This window comes from Sorex fumeus, unplaced genomic scaffold (genome assembly GCF_029834395.1).
Source record: "Sorex fumeus unplaced genomic scaffold, SorFum_2.1 ptg000024l, whole genome shotgun sequence".
Taxonomy (NCBI): Eukaryota; Metazoa; Chordata; class Mammalia; order Eulipotyphla; family Soricidae; genus Sorex; species Sorex fumeus.
In genome coordinates this window covers 16717411-16738747 of record NW_026606081.1, presented here as the reverse complement: position 1 = coordinate 16738747, position 21337 = coordinate 16717411, and the positions used below count along the sequence as shown (strand labels likewise).

The window sequence follows — 21337 nt, the reverse complement described above, 5'->3', positions numbered from 1 at the left end:
CTGGCTCTTAGAGGCAGAGTTTGGGCTGATTTGATCACTTGATCACTTGACTTCCCGTTAATCGTCGATTTGCTCGAGCCGGCGCCAGTAACGTCTCCATTTGTCCCTGTCGTGTGCTAGTGTAGCCCAGTGGCGTCTGTTCACTCTAGGAACACGAAAAGCCTCAAACCAATCATTCATGATCTTGATGAAGAAGTCTGACCATCTAGTAGGTGGGCGGCCACGCAGTCTTTTAACATCCCGTGGAATCCAGTCAGTAACAGCTCTAGTCCAGCAGTTGTCTTTAAATCTCATTAGGTGACCAGCCCATCTGATTTTTGACTCCTTGGCAAACGAGACAGAGTCCCTGATTCTTGATTGTTGACAGAGGTCGGAACTCCGAATTCTTTCTCTCATTTGAGTGAAACATGATATTCCAAGCATAGATCTTTCAGTTCCTCAAGTGGAATCAAAGAGATGTGCCTGGAGCCGGAGGTTTTTTGTCCTCTTAGCTATTTCTTCGATGTTCTTGAAAGCGTTCCAAGCTGCTCTCTTCCTCCTGCGCTGCTCGGGTTCCAGGTCATTTGTCATGTTGACTTCTCGACCTAGGTACGCATAGCTGTTGCATTCGGAGATGGTCGTTCCGTTGAGAGCGAATGGGGCGTCAGGAATGAGGCTGTTTCTTTGTAAGATTCAGCTGTAGTCCGACCTTTCCACACTCACGGTTGAAGTTGGCTAGCATTTGTGCCTCTTGGCTGATGTTTGGCGTTATTAAAACAATGTCATCAGCAAAGCGGAGGTGGTGTAGTTGCCGACCATCTATCTTCACTCCCATTCCTTCCCATTCCAGTTGTCTCATGATGTTCTTGAGGGTAGCACTGAAGAGTTTCGGTGAAATGGTATCACCCTGCCGAACCCCTCTCTTGACATCAATGATTACTTCTTTGTAGAATGGTGAGATACTGGTAGTGAATCCGTAATACAGCTCACTGAATATCTTGATGTATTGAGCTTGAATGCCCTGATTGGCTAGGGCTTCAATGACTGCTTCCGTCTCAACAAGGGGGAAATACCCATCTTCCGGAATTGCCGTACCATATTTGATAGGCTTCAAATATGGTAACACCTACAAGGGCGATTAGAGGTCGCCCCAAAAGCCTCTGTCCCTCTCGGAAAGCCTGGAAAGCTACCGAGAGTATTCCGCCCGCACGGCAGAGCCTCGCAAGCTATCCGTTGTGTATTCGATATGCCAAAACCAGTAATTACAATGGGTCTCATTCCCCTGATCCTGAAGGCTTCACCAATATGGCAGCATTGAGAAGGATGAGAAAGGAGAGGCCGATAAAATCTCAAGGCCGAACTAGGCTGCCACAACGAAGGAATACTGGGCTGATTTATGTGGGTAAAATTGGGTATTGCACCTGGCATGGATAATACCAGATTACATCTCCAGGAAATTGAACTCCTTTCTACTCTGGGACAAGCAGCTTTCTAAAATGATTATTTGGAGGATACAGTGATAGCTGTTTACTTTTTAAAATCTTTATGCTATATAGAATATTTTGGCTTTACAAAAAATCATTTTCTGTTGCTATCGTAAGGAGATATTTATACTTTCTGAATCTAAAATTTCCCTGCTAAATTCTTGATAAAAATAATCCATATTTTTCCTTTGTAGCTATTGTTGACTTGGGTACCTTACTTTGACATTGGTACCTTACTTTTTTAAAAAATATGACTTAATTTTAGTATACTTCAAACAGAAAATTGCAAAATTAGTACAATCACCAATCACTCAGTTTTATTGAGTGACTAGGTTCATGTACTTAAGAGCAAAATTGGAGAGAGACATGATGAAAACATAGGGGGATAGTGTCTGAGAACTTTTCCAGTGAACCCCAGAATTAGGTTTAGCTGATAACCTCTATCCCTTTAAAAGGAAACATTTTTTAATCAAAAATTTAGTTTTGTATTAAAATTGTGGAAGTGGGTTGTAACAGCATCATGGATTTTTTGTTTTGTTTTATAAGCCGGTGTCCTTTCCCGAAAGTGTTGCCCCGCCCTGTAGCTGCCTGGGTCGCTTTCAGAAGCAGGTGTGGGGGCCTGTGAAAGTGTCACAGGGCTGCGGCAAGTGTCACTGTGGGCTGGGCAACCGCCTCACGTGGTGAGGGAGTTTGGCTGGTTGCACTGCAGGGCCGTCGTTTGAGTTCCTGTGCACCAGTCTCAGCTCCTGGTCCTGCGTCCCGGCCACCACACTCTCCCGGGGAGTGGAGCTCCTCAAACCCTCAGTACCATCCTGACACTTTGTGACTCTCAGTGCCGCACCCCCTCAGACCAACCTGCCCCTCTTCCCCAGCACTCAGAGCTTTGTCTGCCCCTTGCTGTTCCCCCTTACCCGCCTCCTCCCTTTGCCCCCCAGCCCTGGTGCTTGTCCTGGGAGCAGGGAAAGAGGGTGGCTCCTCTGTTCAGGGTTTCTGCAGGGGGTCCCAAAGCCAGTGAGGTCAGTCTGTCCTTCCCGAGCTTTCCTTCTACCTGCTCTAAGCTCTGTGACCACGCGGTATCTAGCTGGGGGGGGGGAGGGGGGGTGGCAGGGGCGTGGGAATGAGGAGCAAACAAAACTGCAAACTCTAAAACTGCCTGATTTTGACTCACAGGTACATATTTTACCTGGGTTTTATTCTTCCTAGCACCATACCTGTATAATCTGTGTAATTATTGGGGTGCTTTATCAAGAGCAGTTTCTTGGGTACTCGACCATTGTATGAAATGCAAGCACAAAAGTTTGTAAGTCTGTAACTGTACCCCACTAATTCACTAATAAAAATTTTTTTTAAAAAGAGCAGTTTCTTTATCAAATCTCAGCACACTGTAGAATATTGCTTTACACATACACACATGCACACAGACACACACATGCACACAGGCATACATATGCACACACACACACACACACACACACACACACACACACACACACACACCATCCAGAACCTCAGTATCTTCTCCACAGCAAGTTAAGGGAGTGAAGGTGCTCTGGATGTTTTTGTGTGAATCACGAGTGTAAGCATAAGCCCCCGGCAGAGATGAGCTGGGCTCCGTTTGAAGTTGGATTAAGGTCTCACTGATCAGGACGTGTCTGCCAAATTATCACGTTAGAAAGCTGCCTGAGTCCTGGAAACACATAATGCCCATATTTAGGGTTTTTACAGGATTAGTCCTATTGTGAAAGAATTTGAGAACATATGTTCCTGTGAAACTGGTGGTGGGGGGAATTTGGTATAAAAAGGTAAGAGTTGCCTTTTACCTCTATGTCCAAAAAAATATTTGTGTGTTTATATTCTGGGTTTTGGAGTAAACAGAAAGTCACCATCTTCTGTCGTAATTTAGTCCTTATTAATTTTTAGAATATTTTCTTACTCTGTTCTTGAAATGAAACATCGAGAACACCCCGTATCTGCTGAGTCCTGGAGAGTGGTTGCTGGTGGGGAGAGGGGGTTGTCTGGGGCCTCAGGCCGAGAGCCGCATCCCAGCATGTAGTTGCCACAACCCAGGGATGCCCCCGGCAGGAGAGAACCCCAAGGTGAGCTGCTGACTGGGGAATGCTGTTGTGTCCTTGGCTGCCCGCTCGTGGTTGTGGCTTTTGGCGAGAAGGGTTGTCCACGTGAAGGTGTAGAGACTCTGGAGTAACTGTTTTCTACTCACTTTTGCTGTAAGATGTGCTAAAACTCCTCCAGAAAAGCAGTCTGCTTGAAAGGTATCTGGGACTGGAGAGATGGTAGCAGGTAGGCACTTGCCTGGAGTGTGGCTAACCCCATCTGTCCTCCCAGCGCTACGTATGGTCCACTGCGCACCGCAGGAGAGATTCCTGGGTTCAGAGCCAGGGGTGAGCTCTAAGTACAGCAGGTGTGGCCCACAAACTAAAAATATATAAATAGTACATCTTCTATATTGAGTGTTTTCTCTCCACTTGAACATGTCTGTGGTCTGTGGAATGTCTTATACTATTAAACATACCCCCCATCAAATTATTTCATAGGACTGGAGTGATAGTACAGCAGGGAGGACGTTTGCCTTGCACAGGGTAGACCCGGGTTCGATCCCCGGCATCCCATAGTGTCTGCCAGGCTCCGCCAGGAGAGATCCCTGAGTGCAGAGCCAGGCGTCAGCCCTGAGCGTCACCAGCTGTGGCCCCAAAACAAAAACAACATCATGTACAAAAAAGAGGTAGAGCAATCTTTCACATTTCAAAAATCTGAGTTGGATTTTTCTTTTTATTTCTACCATGTTTGAGTTTTTATTATTTACATTTTGGTCTTCTATATGTTTTTATATTTATTTGATTTCTTGGAGCAAATGCTTACATTATTTATTTTTCAATAAAAGTATTTCTAACAAAGTCTCTAGACTTTTCTTCTATATACTTTGGCTATCCTAAATTTTGCATGTAAATATACATGTTCACATAGTTAATTTCCTTACAATGTTTAGTTTGGCCTTGAAAACTTGCATCCTGAAATTTTTTATAGAGTGTTTTAAATTTCCAGGTTAGTGTTTCTTTTGATGGAATTTTTTATATATGACAGTTTTTCTTGCATTGTGATTAGAATCTCTAATCCAGGTCACAATCTGCTTTTCAACAGGGACTTAAGGGTGTGCGTTCTCTTGTGTGGGACACCAGGGTTTGTGCTTGTGTGTGTGTTCACTGGTGCTGCCCGTTGGCTCTGTGGTCTGTGATCCTTCTGTCACAGCTGACTAGCTCTGGATAGGGAGGCTGCCCCCTGGGTCCGGCCACACGAAGCTCCTCTAACATTGCATCTTCTTCCTCGGCCCTGCCCCCAGGAGTCTGGAGAGTACTTTGCCACTATCCTTATGTCCATCTGTTTATTCTTCATGTGCCACAAGAATGGAACCGTGTCGCCTCCAGTCCATGCATCAAGTTCGGATGAACTAAGGGCAGCCAGCTTGGCCCCTGACGGGTAGAAGAGCAGCAGGCACTGATGACATGTCTCCGCCCATTGCCAGGGGTGTTGTTGGGACACTGAAAGTAGAAAAATCAGGGGGCGAAGCAAGAGCACAGTGGGCAGGCACTTGCCTTACACAGGGCCCATCCAGGTTTGATCCCCGGCACCCATAGGGTCCCCCGAGCATCACCAGGAGTGATCCCTGAGTGCAGAGCCAAGAGTAACTCCTGAGTATCACTGGGTGTGATCCCCCCGCCAAAGTAGTGGGGGAAAAAAACATACTTTCAAGAGCACAAAAGTGTAAAAGATGTTTTAGTGAACAAACGTTAGCTCGGGCTCATTTCTGTCTGAGAGCTGAAAAGAGAAGCCAGAGTTCAGCCCCAGGGGAGCAGGTCAGGGACCCTCATGCTGCCCCATGCAGGTCCCCCAGGGCCGCTCAGCATCCAGTAATGCATATTGGGAGGGCCCAGGAACTTTGGTGAGCAAGTGCACTCACACACAGACACAACTCTTGACTAGCACTGTTTCCTTTCCCTCTTAGTCCTGAGATATTAACGTAAATGAGAACATAGACCTTTTCAGTGAGTTCAGTCAGGATTGAGGGGCTAAGAGGGGAGAGATGGCTTTTTTTTTTTGAAGGATAAAATAAGTTTTTATTTATAGTCTTATAGTAAAGGGGGAAGCCTTAACTTGCAAGACAATTCTTCGGCAGTATGTACAACATACTTTTTATTTCCATGGAATGGAACCAAACACAGACTGAGACTACAGAGTATACACTAGAAATCAGCAGATGCTGGGGACGGGGTAGGAAAGAGACAAAGAAAATGAGGCCTAAACACACAAAACCCTTCCCTGGGATCCGCTGACGGCAGCCAGACCAGGGCTGGATCACACAATGGGGTAGGTTCCAGGAGGGTCGGGGAGCAGGGTGGGGCAGGGAGGGGTCCGCACTGGGATGTTTAGTACCAGGTAAATTGCTCTTGGTATTTACATACAAAATCAGTTGGCTCTATTTCTTAGAAATACACACGGAAAGAAAGGAAAATTTGATCATTACTTTATGAATCTGTCGCTTTGCAATACCGACATCATCAGAAATAGGGACGATTCATTCAGATTCAAATTTCAGTAGCAGGAAATAAATATCAAAACATTATCACTGGCCCTCAATACAAAAGCTCTACCCCACCCGATTCTCCCTCCCTGTCCCGCCCCCTGGTGGCTCCCTCTCACTGCTGCCACCTGTCCCGCACACATACCACACACGAGTGTCACGCGGCCCTCCCTAAGGCTGGCTGAGAGAAGCAGGAGTGAAACGGGCCATAGACTCTGCGCTGCTCATCTCTTCCTACTTCCTTTATACCACAAACTTCTTCAAGGATCTGGTCTTTCAACAGGAGCAATAAAGAGCTTTTTTTAGGAGGGAAAAATCCTTAAAATGAAGGGGTGAGTCATTCTGATTACTCCGAACAGGTCATCTTCGGAAAGCAGAGCAGTCCAACAGATTCACAAAGTCTATCAGAGGTGAGGGTGACCTGGGAGGAGCGGCCTTGGGGGCTGGGAGGGCAGGAGTCTCCAGGGCACATGCCCGGCAGGGCAGGAGGAGCTGGTGGTGGTCAGGACACCATGTGCTCAGAGGTCCGGCTGGCCGTCTGTCCTCCATAGAAAAAAGCTGCTAAGTTGGGGTGTTTTGGTTTAAAAATTCCTGGTGGGAACGGGGAATCCCTGAAGGGAAAGGTTTTAAAAAATAAAGTGGAAATGGGAAAGGAAAACGAGAGCTGTTGTCCAAGAGCTTCTACAAAAAAAATAAAATTTAAAAAAAAAAGGGAAAAAGAGGGAAAAAAAATAAAGTCTCTTAAATGGTTCTGAGGGTTCTAAAGATGAACTAATAGGAGGATGAGACGACGGAGGAGACAGACAGTTTTTATTGCTGGCCTGCCCCGCCGGAGCTTAGCTGGCCTCCATCCGGAGCTTCTTCCTTCTTTGGGGCTCTTCAGGCTCCGACTCTGAGCTGGAGTCCGAGCCTCCGTCGAAGGCAGAGATGGTGCTGCCCTTGGCGTTGGTGTAGAGGCTGTTGTCTGAGGAGGGGTAGTTGGTCTGCAGCTGGGCACTCGACCTCGCCTTCTCCAGTGCACGGACTTGCTGCTCCAGAAGAGCATTCTGCCGCTTGAGGTCGTCAATATCTTGCTGGTGTGTGTGGTTTTTCCTTCGCATATACTGGATATATTCTGTGGCTTTGTCTAGGATTTGGGCCCGGGATGCCTTCTCTCCTTGGAGTGATGGGACCGAGTCCCGCAGACTGTGAAAGCTGTCTTTGATGTGGTCCCTACGTTTTCGTTCCAGTGCATTATGATGAGCCCGTTTGTCAGCCGCAGATTTAAACCTCGGTTGCTCTTCGTCGCTCTCCACCTCGATGTCATCGTTATCGCTCATTTCCTACGGCCCAGGCAGCGGACACTGCAGCGGCGGCGGGGAAGGGGAAGGGGAGGGGGAAGTCCCCGACAACAACGAGCCGAGTCCCCCCTTCCACACACACACACACACTCACTCACTCACTCACTCACTCGCTCGCTCGCTCGCTCACTCACTCACTCACTCACACACACACACAACACGGGCGAGAACCGCCTCCTCACTGCAGCACCCGGGGAGAGATGGCTTTTGCTTTTTTTGCAGTTTCTTGGGGTGTTTTGTTTTGTCTTGAGGGCCACACCCACTGGTGCTGAGGGCTCACTCTCGGCTCTGCACTCAAGGATCACTCCTGGCAGGGCTCAGAGGACCATATTGGGTGCCAGGGATTGAACCCAGGTTGGCCACGAGTGAGGCAAGTGCCCTCCCCACTGTACTATCTCTCGGGCCTCATGCAGTGCCTTTACTATAATAATGTGATTTAGAGTTCAGATCCCGTTTTACACACCTGGCCAGGTTTGAAGTTCATCAGGGCAGCACGGGACTCGCCGTGAGGCTCCTGGGGGTCTCAGACTAGGGTGTTTGGTCACAACAAAAAGAAATGGGTGATGTGGTTGGGGAACTATTTGAAAGAACATGAACTTCTCAGCAGGCGCCGGGTGCCGAGAGCCCCTGTGCTCTCTGCTCTTGCATGTGTGTTCTCTTCTGTCTCCTGTCTTCCCAGCCCAGTCCTCAGAGGCACACGGACCCGTCTGAGGAGTCTCCACAGGCTTCCTCGTCTGTTTATGCTTCTGTAGCTCCGGGATGGAGGTTCGGCCAGTGAACTCCTGGGGCGTACCAAGATCATTGACAAGAATGTTATGAGAATGACATGAGAGAATATATAGAAACTAGATAAGAGTCTGGCATCGAATGTTTGATGGTTCCCCCACCCCCTCTTTCTCCAGAGAAGGAGAATCGGTCCTCTAAACACTTCCTGTTAGGGGAGATTCTTGACTTCTTTTGCCTTTGCTGTTGAGTTTGTATATCAAGGAGAATTAAGCTACTCTCTTCTGTCAGGTGCTGTGATTCTCGCCCCATCGGTGGCATGCACCCTGCTCCACTGTCTGCCTTCACCTGCAGCTCTGAGTTGCCTTTGCGTGCTGTCAGCTGAAATCCCTTCCCCTGCGGGATCCAGAAAGGCAGTCCGTCATCTCTCCTCATTAATTTTTCCATCACAGATGAGATCTCTCAAATACAATCCGTGCCTTCTGAGGAAAGTTTCCTTTTCGTCACACAGTATTTCTTGGAATAGTGTTCTGTGGTCTTCAGGAATAGTTTGTCTTGAGGGTGATGCTTCGTTACCTCTCCCCCACAGCCCTGGTATCTCTCTTCCTTAACGCTTTGTTGCCTCCTTTTGCATTTGAGAAGCTTTCTGAGGTCGTGAGCATTTTCCCCGAAGTAGCGATTCTGTTTCTTATCATTGAGTCTAAGGTGCTTGCTCACTCGGACTGGGGTGCTACAGTGAACCTGGCCAGCGTGCAGGTGTGTAGCAACTATGTGGAACGCGGCTGCAAACCAGGGGCTAAGCCAGGCGCTCTGAGGTGGCGGGAGGAGTGGCCGAAGCATGGTGACACCCTGTTCATTGCTCACAGTAATTCAGCAGATGGGGTTATGTATGTTTTACAGGCGAGGAAGCAGGGACTCGGAAATATCTGGTGACGGGGTGAGATAGCTAGTAAGTACGTGAGCCGAACTTCAAATACCGCAACCTTTGTTCCTTCCATAATAGCACGTTCCCTCCTGGCACAGCGGCCCACTCCAGCTAGGAGGGCTCACATTTGCTTTCTCCAGTCACCGTCTATTTTCCCCCCTTGTTGGCACCATACTCAGATTTCACTGGCAGGGAGCCAGGTCTGCAGGGAGGAAATTGAAAATAGAGAACGTTAAAATAAACATCACAGCAGTGAGAAACTTCTTGCCAATCGCTGGAGAGCAAGAGAGAAGAACAGATAAGAGGAGGATAAATGTACTAGTTATAATAAAACTTGGGGTATATATGTGTGACCTCTGATATTGATAAATACGACTTAGATTTAGGCAAGATTTAATTATATGCAAGTTTTAAAAGAATGTAAACAAATGTGCGGTCAACTTAAAATTTTAAATGATAGAAAAAGTTTCCATTTATTCATAATGTCAAAATCTGGAAATACTGAAAATGATTCCCATTTCAACAGGAAAATAGATATAGTTCTACAATGAAATACTTAGCAGTGCTGAAGGTAAATACTGCTTTGTCTTTCAAAGTGGATTAATATTATAAACTGTGACAACTAAGTTTTACAAATATTATACAATATATAATCCTAATCATCTAAAGTTTAGAATTATTCAATAGTAAATATAGTTAGAAAGATCTCTGTAGTTAAAAATATGCAGTTAGGAAGAAAATCAACTGAATCATAAACACAAAATTTAATGTTTATCTCAAATTGGGAAGGTGAGGGGGCACAATTATATATATTTTCAAAGTTATACAATTATATACACAGGATTTCTAAAACATTTATAATGTTCTCTTTTTAAACCAGTATTCTTTATTATCATTAATATTAACATAACAATGTAACATTTTTGCTTACAATTTGCATATTATTTATAGAATATATTACTTATATTATTTTAAATTTGTTGTTTTATATCTATATGTGTAAAATACATGCATATAAATGAAATAGTAATAACGATAGTGAAATATTTGTTTCTTAAAAGATTCTTTTCTTAGCTATCTGGAAATTACAGTTAAGAGAAATTGTTCCAGAGACATCACAAATATGTACTACTGTTATTACTAAAGAAGCATAAAAATAGACAACTATCAGGGAGTTCAATGAAAATACTATTTTTTCACTTACCAGCCAACCTAAAGAAGCCAATTTATTTGGATTTCTGAGTAGCATATAATATAATGTGTGGTTTATGGTGGGACGGGACATTGGTTTTGGGTTTTGGTTTTTTGGACCACACCTACTGATGCTCAGGACTCACTCCTGGCTCTGCATTCAGAAATCACTCCTGGTGGTGCCCAGGGGACCACGTGGGATGCCAGGAATGGAACACGGGACAGCCACTTGTAAAGCAAGCGCCCTCCCCTAGTAGCCCCTAAAGTGTGTTATTTTTGAGGCCACAGGCAGCTGTGTGGAAAGGAGTATGCAAAACTAGGGGCTGAGTGTGGGCCTGGCGTATGCAAGGTACATGCTCTGCCTCTGAATAAGCTCTCTATTCCAGGATGATTTCTCTAATGGGAGAACTTTTTAAACAGAAGCCAGATCTCTTACATTTTAATGCTCTGTGAAGCTTTATTTTCTAAAATTTGTGATCCTTTTTATTTGTGGAGACCCAAAATTCCATGAATGGGCCAGAGACGGTACAGGAGGTAAAGGCACTTGTCTTACATGGGCTGCAACTCAGGTTCGAATCCCCAGAACCACCTGTGGTCCCCTGAGCACCAACAGTGTCACTTGAGCACAGAGCCAGGAATGGACCCCATATGTTGCCTAGGTTTGTCCCCCAAAACGGCACAAACACAATTTTTTTTTTAGCTTGAAGGCATTTTTTAAAAATTTTTACTAGTGAAACACCATGAGGTACCATTGTAGATTTACAAAGTTTTGTGCTTGGGTTTCAATTATACAATGATCAAACACCCATCCCTGTACCAGTGTCCATTTTCCACCACCACGGATCCCAGTATCCCTCCCACCCCCCATCCCCCTACCCCACCCTGACTCTGTGGCAGGGAATTCCCTTTTGTTCTCTCTCTCCTTTTGGGTGTTGTGGTTTGCAAAAGAGGCATTGAGTGGCAATCATGACTGGTCTATAGTCTACTTTCAGCATACTTCTCCCATCCTGGGAGGATCCTCCCAACTCCCTTTATTTGGTGCTCTTTTCTCTATCTGAGCTCCCTTTTCCCCTAGAATGTTTTGCTCCATGGCTTGGAGACAAACACAAATTTTTACAATTCTGTCAAAGACTTAGATGAAGAAAACGACATCATTGTGACCAGAAGCTGATGCAAGGAAACAAGACTCCCCTTGTTGGTGACTGGGAGAACCAACACCAAATGACCGTCACACCAGGCATGAGTAGAGCAGTGCAGCCCGCATCCAAAGCCCCTTCACTTTCTGTAGGAAATGATCCCAGTGTCCATTTCTAAATGTCTATTTGAAATCAACCTCCCCAAATAACCACAGCAGTTCTTGGGGGATGTGGGGAGGAAGATGGGAAACTTCTCTCTCCAAATTTCGAGTATATAGCTACAGTAATCCAAATGCTACTGGAAACGTGTTACTGGGTTCCAGGCAGACCCCCAGAGCCAGGGAATAGCGCACCCAGAGATACGCCCTGAGCCCTGCGGACAGTCACTCTGTGACAGGGTCAAGGCACCATGATGTGGAGCAGGGCGGCTCCTCCAACACAAGGTGCAAGGGCACAGGGCAGCCAAAACGGGGAACCAGGATCCTTCCCCCAAACCCGGAACAAATGTTAGCTCAAAGCCGAAGAAAAACCTTGATGTTAGACCTGTTATTCGTCGATTGCCTCGAGAAGGCCCCAGTAACGTCTCCTTCATCCTAGCCCTGAGATTGTATTCAAGGCTCTTTAGGAGAATGAGACCCATCATTGTTACTGGTATTTGGCATATTGGGTACGCCACGGGGAGTTTGCCAGACTCTGCCGTGTGGGCAGGCTACATTCAGTAGCCTGCCAGTTTGTCCAGAGTAGGAATGAGATAATAAGATGGGAGCTGGTTTTTATAGTCTCTGAGTCTTGACCACTGGTGGGATTACATGGCGCCAGGGGGCCAGTTGGTGGGTGTGACCCCCGCCTACTGGAATTTGGAGGATCTGGGTGGAGGATGCTCGGCCCCGATCCGAGTAGGCTTGGAGATCTCGGCCCCGGAACCCGCGTGGCTTTGTCCCTCTGCCAGTACCTTCATGTGTGCGGAGAGTGGTCTCAGCATGGTGGTGGCTGGTCCTGGAGGTCTTCGGCTGCCGGAGCCCTGGTCGGGGTGGGGAGGAAAGCTCAACCCGCTGTGGCTGGAGCGATAGCGCAGCATGTAGGGTGTTTGCCTTGCATGCAGCCGACCCGGGTTCAATTCCCAGCATCCCGTATGGTTCCCCGAACACCGGCAGCGACGTTAGACCTGAATCCACAAAATTCATTGAATAAAACAGGCGGAACTTTCGGTGACTTTTTTGACTTGAGAAGCATATTGGATAATCTGGCTCAGGAAGCAGAAGGACTCCATCCAGCTCAGTGTCTGGCTGTGGTAGAAACAGTGGCTGGAATGAGCGATGTCGTGGCACACATGGACCCGGCATCCTGCTTGGCCGCAGGGACAGAGGGCTACAGTGGGTGCCCTGTGGGCGGAGCCAAGGAATCTAAGGAAATGCAGGAGAATGGAACAGGCGAGATGGTTTCTCTTGCAGGGCGTATGGGGAGAGCTGGTGGGGAAACAGACAGTGGCCAGTGGTGGCAGCAGCCTGAGGCGAGGGGCAGGGGCCAAGGGTGCTGGTGGGTGGCAGTGTGGTATTGCCACAACACTTTTGGAAGTCCCAGTACCACATCTCAGGCTGAGGAGTTTGGTTTGCCTCTGCCCCACCCCCGGAGGTGCTCGAAGCTCAGTCCTGACTCTGCGTGCACGGCTCACTCCTGCTGAAGCTCTGGAGAACCAGACGGGGTGCCAAGGATCGAACCCGGTTCAGTTACATACGGGGCAAGCTCCCTCTCCACTGTACCAGCCTGCCAGCCCAAGGCTAGAGAATTTTTATAAATATTCCAATAAAAAATTATGACTTGGAATTCTAAAGGGAATTCAGAAAAGCTGCCTGTCATGCTGTTTAATGTTAAGTACTACACGGTTTTGGAAATCTGAGTTTTGTATTTGTCCTCCGGTAATACAGCATATATGAATTATAACACTTAACTATTATAAAATGTTTCTCTGACTTCTTTTTTATAGCTCAGGGATTATTATATGGTAAGCAACACTGTCTAGATTTCCTGTCAGAATAAGAGGGAGAGTATAACAATATTTGTCAGAAAAGGGGTACTGAAACCATGAGAGCCAAGAAAAAATAGATGCCTTTGGAGTCTATTGATAGGTGTCTCTGAAAGAGGAAGAGCGGAGCATTCTTTAAAAATTAAACCGGATGAGGATTTAGGGGTCTGGGGAGATGCTCAGAGGCCAAGCTTGTGCTTTGCGGGCAGGAGCCCTGGGTTCATTCTGAGACCCCACAGAGCCGCGAGCAGTGCAGAGGGGGCTCCTGAGCACTTCCAGGTGTGTCTCTCCCTTCTCAAAAAAACAGTTTAGAACGTTGCATGCTGTGTTTGTGTTTTAATCGCAGTATAATCCATAGTGAATACTCTCATGCAGATTGATGTTTAGGATTAAGAAGAAAAATCTAGTAATTTTTAGTTCTTGCTTATGAATGAATGAATGAATGAATGAAGGGCTTGGCTCCCCCAACTCTGGGCTCCAGGTCCCCTGTGATACTAGGTGGGCATCTGGTAGATGTGAGCCGTGGGAAGGAAGCCAGGTCTGAAGCGGGCTGGGGTCGGAGAAGGCCGCAGAGGTTCTAGTATACAGGGTGTCTAGAGGTCTTGAAAGGTTTTCAAGTACTTTCCATCCAAGGGGACTTTGGATTTCATCTATAGTTTTGTGAGGAAGTAGAACACTAAACTCTGCTGTTGTCTGATTTTTAACTTTTTTAACTTTTTGGCAGGTGATTTGGGGAGGGAGCTTATTGATGTCCTGTGTGAGGGTCCGTCTCTCTCTGTAGGATGCTCTTACTCTGCCTGGAAACTATTCTTCTTAGAGACAAAGACCAGATCCAATAACATGCACTTTTCAGTGTGGAGTGGGAATGGGTCAGGGGGGATTGGAAGCAGGGGGGATTGGAATGGGTCAGGGGGGATTGGGGCAGCAGTGCAGCTGCGGGAAGCCTCTGCCTTCCGGAATGGGAGCCCTTCGTTCCTGCCCTTGTCAGAGGCTTCCTGCTGTGGCTGGCCAATGGACACACTCAGGTTGGCCATACAGGGCCAGCATTTCTCTCATCCCCAACGCTGCTGGTCAGCACGAGGCCCCACATGCTCCAGAAGTTCAGAACAGTCTTCACCCGAGCGTTTGTAGTTGTATGTCCCCTTGGTGCCACGAGGCCCAGAGTGGGCATTAGCAGTGGGTCAGAACCAGCGTGTCTCACGGCCCGTCCCTTAAAATGAGATCGTCTGTGATCACAGCCCTGGACAAGTCTGTTCTCCCTCGAATAAATAAACCAGCTTTGTGGCTCTGTCTGGGACCTTTTTACTCACAGGGCAAGAGGGAGTTAAGATGTACACTTTTTTCATGGTTTTATGGAGGTGGTTTGGGCTTTGGACTACACCTGGCCGTGCTCGGGGCTTACTCCTGATTGCGCTCAGGGATCACTCCTGGCGATGCTTGGGGGGGGGACCATATGTGGTGCCAGGGATCAAACCTGGGTTCGCCACATGTGAGGCAAGCACCTTAATGCCTGTGCTCTTTCTAGCCTGGGGAGATTGTTGTGATATGGAAATAACATACTCGAATCACCTCCATGGAAGGTCTCTATTCTTCGCTCTCATATTTGGCCAGTTAGCCGTGTCCCTGTCCACCATGTGCTCTTCCTGCTTCTGTCCCACTAATGATAAAGGCCATCTCAGTCTCCGTTTCTTTGCCTGTGAAGTGACTGGACTAGACATGGAGCTCTGGGGTTTCTTCCATCTTCATAATCGCGCGGGTCTCTGTCCAAGGAGACAAGCCTGTAATACCATTAATCCTTATAGTTTTCCAAGTCGGCCAAGTATAGAACAATTTCACATTGTCTGTCAAGGCGGGAGAGTTTCTGCACTCCCCGAGCAGCCTGTGTCCCATCTGGGTGTGACGGCCCCCCTGCCAGACCTCTCCTGTACTCTCATCCCTCCTGCCCTCAGCATTTACCTTTCTCTCCATAACAATAATTGTTATGTTAAAACATAATAATAACAATAATAATTGTGGAAAGGTCGGATTACAGCTAAATCTCACAATGACAATGTTCATGAGAAACAGTCTTGTTCCTGACATTCCATTCACTCTCAACGGAACAAACATCTCTGAATGCAACAGTTATGTGTACCTAGGTCGAGAAGTCAACATGCTGAATGACCTGGCACCTGAGTTGCGCAGGAGGAAGAGTGTGGCTTGGAATGCCTTCAAGAGCTTTGAAGAAATAACTAAGAGAACGAAGAACCTCCAGTTCCGAGCACATCTCTTTGATTCCACTGTTCTTCCTGCATTAAGATATGCCTCAGAAACCTGGACCCTACAAAAACAGGATCAGAACGCTATTTGGGTCTCTCAAAGAGGAATTGAAAGAGCTATGCTTAGAGTATCACGCTTCACTCAAATGAGAGAGAGAATCCAGAGTTCCGACCTCCATCAACGCTCAAGAATCAGGGATGCTGTCTCATTTGCCAAGGCATTGAAAATCAGATGGGCTGGACACGTAATGAGATTAGAGACAACTGCTGGACTAGAGCCATTACTGACTGGATTCCACAGGACGTCAAAAGATCACGTGGATGCCCACCTACAAGATGGTCAGACTTCTTCGTCAAGACCCTGAATGATTGATTTGAGGCTCTTCATGTTCCTAAAACGAGCAGATGCCATTGGGCTATGCTAGCACGCAACAGGGATGAATCGAGACATCACTGGTGCCCGCTCGAGCAAATCGATGAGTAACGGGATATCAAGTGATCAAGTGATCCATAACAAATGTGCTAAAGCAGCTTCCATTTTAAAAACTCCTCTCGTCCTGCTTAGCCTAATTGCCCTGCTCCACTTCTAAACAAAACCTTAAAATCCAAGCTTTTGCCTACCTGACCTTTTCTCTTAGATTACAGAGCCAGGGACACGGCTTTGCAGGCAGCACCACGTCGCCGCCTTTTATTCACCAGTTTGGACTGTTTTTTTGCCTGTCTCTTCAGTTCTCCTGTTTTCCCGAAACACTTGTAAAGTCCTTCAAGTGTTTAATGTTTGAAGGACATTGACGTTTCACCCCAGTGTCTTCCCCAGGAACCCTCCTGTGTCGCAGCGTTCAGTGGGCTCAGTGTGAATAAACAGCATCGCCACAATAGCTGACCTTGGTTCAATGATTCTCTCCCTTTCTCTTTTCCTTCTTTCCCCCCTTCTCTCTCCTTCTTTCTCCTCTCTCCCTCCTTCCTTCTTTCCTTCTCTTTCCTCCTTTCCTCTCTTCCTTTTCTCTCTCTCCTTTCCTTTCTCTCCATCTTTCCTCTCTGCTTTCTTCTTTCATTTTCCCTCTCCTCCTTTTTCTCTCCCTACTCTCTCTCTCCCTCTCTTCTACTCCTCTCTCTTTCCTCTCCCCGTCCCTCCTCCTCTCTCTGTCTCTCTTGCTTGCTCTCTCTTTCTCTCTCCAGTATCCAGTCAAGTATTATGCATTGCTTTTAGTTGTCTTCTGTGATGTCCTTTGAATTCTGTCCTTTAATTTCCTTTTCTTTTTTGCCTTTTGTAATAATGATTTTTTTCTTTCTTTTTAAAAAGAATCCAGGTCAGTGATTTTGCTGAAAGTCTTCAGTTTGCATCTGCTTCTCTGTCAGATGAGGTGAAACCATTGGCAGGCCCTTGAGAAAACCTTTCTGGCAGGGGTGCCATCAGCTGTTGCCCAGTGCCTACCTGCAGGGGGTGCTTGTGGGCTTGGTCTGGCCCCCGCTAAGCAGGGGCTGCATCCAAGACAGTTCTCAGCAGGATAGGGGGCCCGAGGGCTCTGTGGGGGGAGCCCCTCATTCACACAGAAAGACATGAGACGGGATGTGCCAGAAATGGGTGTTGCATTCTGTCTGTGTTACAGCATTTTAGCTGCCAGGGATTCCAGGCCAGGGGGCAGACAGAGATGTTACTCATGTAGGAATATTCAGGATGGCTAAAGGTGCCTTGTCACCTTAGACACAGTTTTTCTGTTTTTATTTAAATCAAATATTAGAATACACCAAAAATACTATTCTTTAACTCATTTGACTCAGAATGTTAGAGCTTAACTTTTGGGGGTTAGTGGGAAAATCGTTACAGCAAATTGGAAACCAAATTGAGGGTTCTTGGAACAAATTCAGAAAATTATCAAGATTGTCAAAGTACTCTTTTTAACTGAAGCCTCTGGGTGAAGAGGAGAAGGAAGAAGAAATAAATCACTAAATTTTCTAGAATTATTTTTGTTGCATCTCAATTTGGTCTTTTGGTCTTTGGGGCAGCACAAAAGGTTATTGTGAACTTATCTAACAAAATAACTTTATCTAACAAGATCTAACAAAGTTCCAGAGTAAAGAAAACTTAACTTTGCTTGCCTTGTGTGGTATAACTGATGGTTGAGTGAAATAACAAATATACATGTTCAGTTAACTCGGGGTTCTGGTATTCTGGAGTCAAATGTTTTAGTAGTGTTACAGGAAAAATGGTTGGAATGAGAAGGTTTTAAATTTCAACTCCACTGTATTTCTTCTATAAGCAAAACAAGTTTTTGGTTCAGCAAATAAAGTGAATGTACTTTTCAACTTTTATTCCTCAACGCAGCATCTTGCCTAAATAGTTTTTAGTTATTGCTTTTTAAAAAAGGTTATTCTAACTTAGATATGGAAGGGTGGAGGGCCGTGCTGTTGAGTCAGCATTTGCTGTGCTATAACACGAGAGGGCTTCCCAATCTAGTTTCATTGCTTTCCTCCTGGATAATCCGATTTTGCAACAAATTGATTGCTCAACTTCCCTGTGTCCCTTTTCTGTAAGTCTCCGAGTGGGGAATGGTCTCCTCCTGGAAAGGGTGATAGTCAGGGGTCAGTTCATTAAACGGAGTGACTTTCAGGACCTCCAGATAACAGTTGGTAATATATTCCAAAATGGGAGCGTTCAAAGCTTATATTAATCTTCTTCACTGGCAAGCTTTTCCACGGTAGTTTTATCTAGAGGAGAAACTAAACTAAACTGCAGTTTAGAACTGGTTCTGCAGAATGGAATGCTTCCTCTAAGATGTAACTCCAGGGCCTTCCCTCATTTCCTTGCTGTAAGGCAACCGTTCCCTTGCACACTCAGAAAAGGGCCTCAGGGTTGGGTTCTGAAGCCACAGTCACAACCATCTGTTTAAGAAACAGACCATATAGTAAATAGTAAATAATTCATCTGGGGAACATAAAGTAACAAAATAGGAGACTAACACCCAAGAATAGCCGAGATAAGAACCAGGAGGTTTACTCCATGGCTTGGAGGCCAGCCACACATGTTGGGGAAAAAAGGCAGCTCAGATAGAGAAGGGAGCACCAACTAAAGGGTGTTGGGAGGATCCTCCCAGCATGGGAGATGCATGCTGAAAGTAGACTATAGACTGAACATGATTGCCACTCAAGCCTCTTTTGCAAGCCACTGCACCCAAAAGGAGAGAGAGAACAAAAGGGAATGCCCTGCCACAGAGGCAGGGTGGGATGGAGGGAGTGGGAGTGGGTGGGAGGGATACTGGGATCATTGTGGCAGAGAATGGGCACTGGTGGAGGAATGGGTACTAGATCATTGTATAACTGAAACCCAAGCACAAAAACTTGTAAGTCTACAACTGTACCTCATGGTGTTTCACTAATAAAAATTTAAAAAAAAAAAAAAACAGAAAAGAAAAGAAAAGAAACAGATCATACTCGATAACAAGGTTTTAGTTTTGGTTTTGCAGCCACTCCTGCTCAGGGCTTACTCCTGGGTCTGCATACAAGACAAGAGCGCTACCTGCTGTCCTGTTGGTCTGGCCCCCCACATCTGACCTTTGAGATGCGTTTCAGTGCAGAACACCCTGCCCCGTGCACACCTGCTCACTGGCGCTCAGCACCTGCCGTATGGAGCAGGGACACTCCTCCCTACTGCTGGCCTGCTGGCTGCCGAGGGTCAACTGCAGAAGCTTCATCAATTCCAAAGCATGATACAAGCAAAGCGTTATCAGTTATATCAGAACGGTGGCACATGGAATTTTTTAAAGTATTGTTAAAATGCATTGCACAATGTGGCTAATAAAGCATATTTTCTAAGTTAAAATGATTTGTAGCAATTAGACAAGGTATAAGTGAAGCCCATTAGGGATGGACGTATGTTCATATCCGCTGCAGTAGGCCAAGGCACCTGCATGGACCAAGGAAGTTGCTTGTGAGATTACTGTCCCTCCATTCAAGAGAAACGTTTTCCATCTCTAGTTAATGAGGTAGCAACACCCAGGGTGAGCTAAAATGCACCAGGCTGCCCTGGTTGCTGACTCACACAGTGGTTGAGGTGTGAGTGGGAAGAGGCACAAGGTTCTTGATGGCGCGTGTTCCAGTGTTGGAGCAATGTTGTCATTGAGGTCAGCCTGGCAGGCAGTTGTGGTGCTGGCCTGAGGGACTGCTCCACTTTTTTACTGTTTCCACAATTGTTCTCTGAAATATTAAAGTTTTCCTGCCCCTGATGTTGATGCTTAGTGTCCTGTCACCCTTTGGAGTTTCTTTAGGAATTTTGTTACAACTTTGATTAAACACATTGTAATTTTTATTATTGCCTTCTTTTGCTATCACAGAATTTATAGAAAACTTTTCCCCATCTATTTCTAAAATATTTTTCATAGTTGACTTCTTTTACAGTTTCAACAAATATAGGCATTGCATTGATATCTAACTTTTTTTTTGTAATACAATAATGTCTGCTAAAGTTAGCATATTGCCTGGAAATTTATGTCATAATTGCAGAGAAAACTTATTTATTTTATTAATTTTTTTCTATTTGTCTTCTAATACTCTTTCTAACTGAGCCCAAGTTCATATATTTTCAGGAAAAATAACCTATATCTAGTCCAAGGAACTAGTGATTCTGGGGGATAGTTATTATTAATTGTGTGTAGGTACCATTTTGTAATAAGAAAACTTCTTCACTAGTAAACAATAACAAGTTTTATAAAAGATAGTTCTATGGGATAATAGAGTTGGAAAAAGTAACCTTTTATTCTCTCTGTATTTAAAAAAATTATTAAAATCCATGAAAATGCAGCCGTGAATGAGGAAAGGTAGGGGTGGACTTCCTGGGGTCCTAATGCTGCAAAATAGGTTTCAAGCAAAGAGCAAATATACTGAGACTCATCAGCACCACAGACTCAGAGAATGATCCCTGTTCTGAGAGATGGAGGCACGGGAGGCCAGAGGCAGGAGCTGGAGGTCTCTGAAGGCCTTGTTTTCCTACCAAAAGTCAGTTTTATTCTACAAAAGCAGAGTGGAGCCCCTGAAGGCAAGTTCTAAGTGAAGGGCACATTTGAGAAGGACTTAAAAGACGAGCAATAGACAAGGACTTCAGTGCTGTACACAGAAAGCATACCAAGTGGCATGCTCCCCCTGCCAGCCTACTTTAGAGCAGCCTCGTGTGCAGAGGGGATACCATTCCCAGTGTTCCTGTACTGAGAATGACGGCACACATTGCAGCAGGAAATGTGCACACGAATGTTGTTAAGGATAGCCGGAGGAATACTATGCAGCCGTTAAAACTTACACCACTGTTCTCATGTGGGAAATTGTGTAATATTATGTTTTGTCTGTAGCCTGGGCCATTATAAATTTATGGATATGATGGGAGTACATATGACAAAAATAATGCCCCTGGACTTTGAGAATATGTGTATTTTTTATTCATATAGATATTTTAATCCATGCTTTCCTCAGTTTCCTAAAAAGAAAACTTCCCAATGCTTTTATTAAATTTAGTAATATAAAAATGAGGAAAAACATGGGGCCAGAGTGATAGTACAGTGGGGAGGGCGTTTTCCTTGCAAGCAGCTGACCAGGGTTTAATCCCCGGCATCCTACATGGTCCCCCAAGCACCACCAGGAATAATTCCTGAGTGCAGAGCCAGGAGTAACCCCTGAGCATCTCTGGGTGTAACCCA

At 45.8% G+C, this 21337-nt stretch overlaps 2 protein-coding genes across 2 annotated transcripts in view; one reads left to right on the top strand and one right to left on the bottom strand.

Annotated features, from left to right (window-relative positions):
* The window catches only part of GSTCD (glutathione S-transferase C-terminal domain containing), a 153894-nt gene that overhangs the window by 111626 nt on the left and 20931 nt on the right, over positions 1–21337 (top strand). The window lies entirely within an intron of this gene.
* LOC130023336 (protein max-like) lies at positions 6399–7536 on the bottom strand. The gene has a single exon (XM_056113827.1). The coding sequence runs from the start codon at positions 7374–7376 to the stop codon at positions 6894–6896; it is 483 nt and encodes a 160-aa protein (XP_055969802.1). The 5' UTR covers positions 7377–7536; the 3' UTR covers positions 6399–6893.

What these genes read in the sequence shown, in the direction of transcription:
- LOC130023336 (XM_056113827.1), bottom strand. Translation starts at nt 7,376, where the DNA reads ATGAGCGATAACGATGACATCGAGGTGGAGAGCGACGAAGAGCAACCG.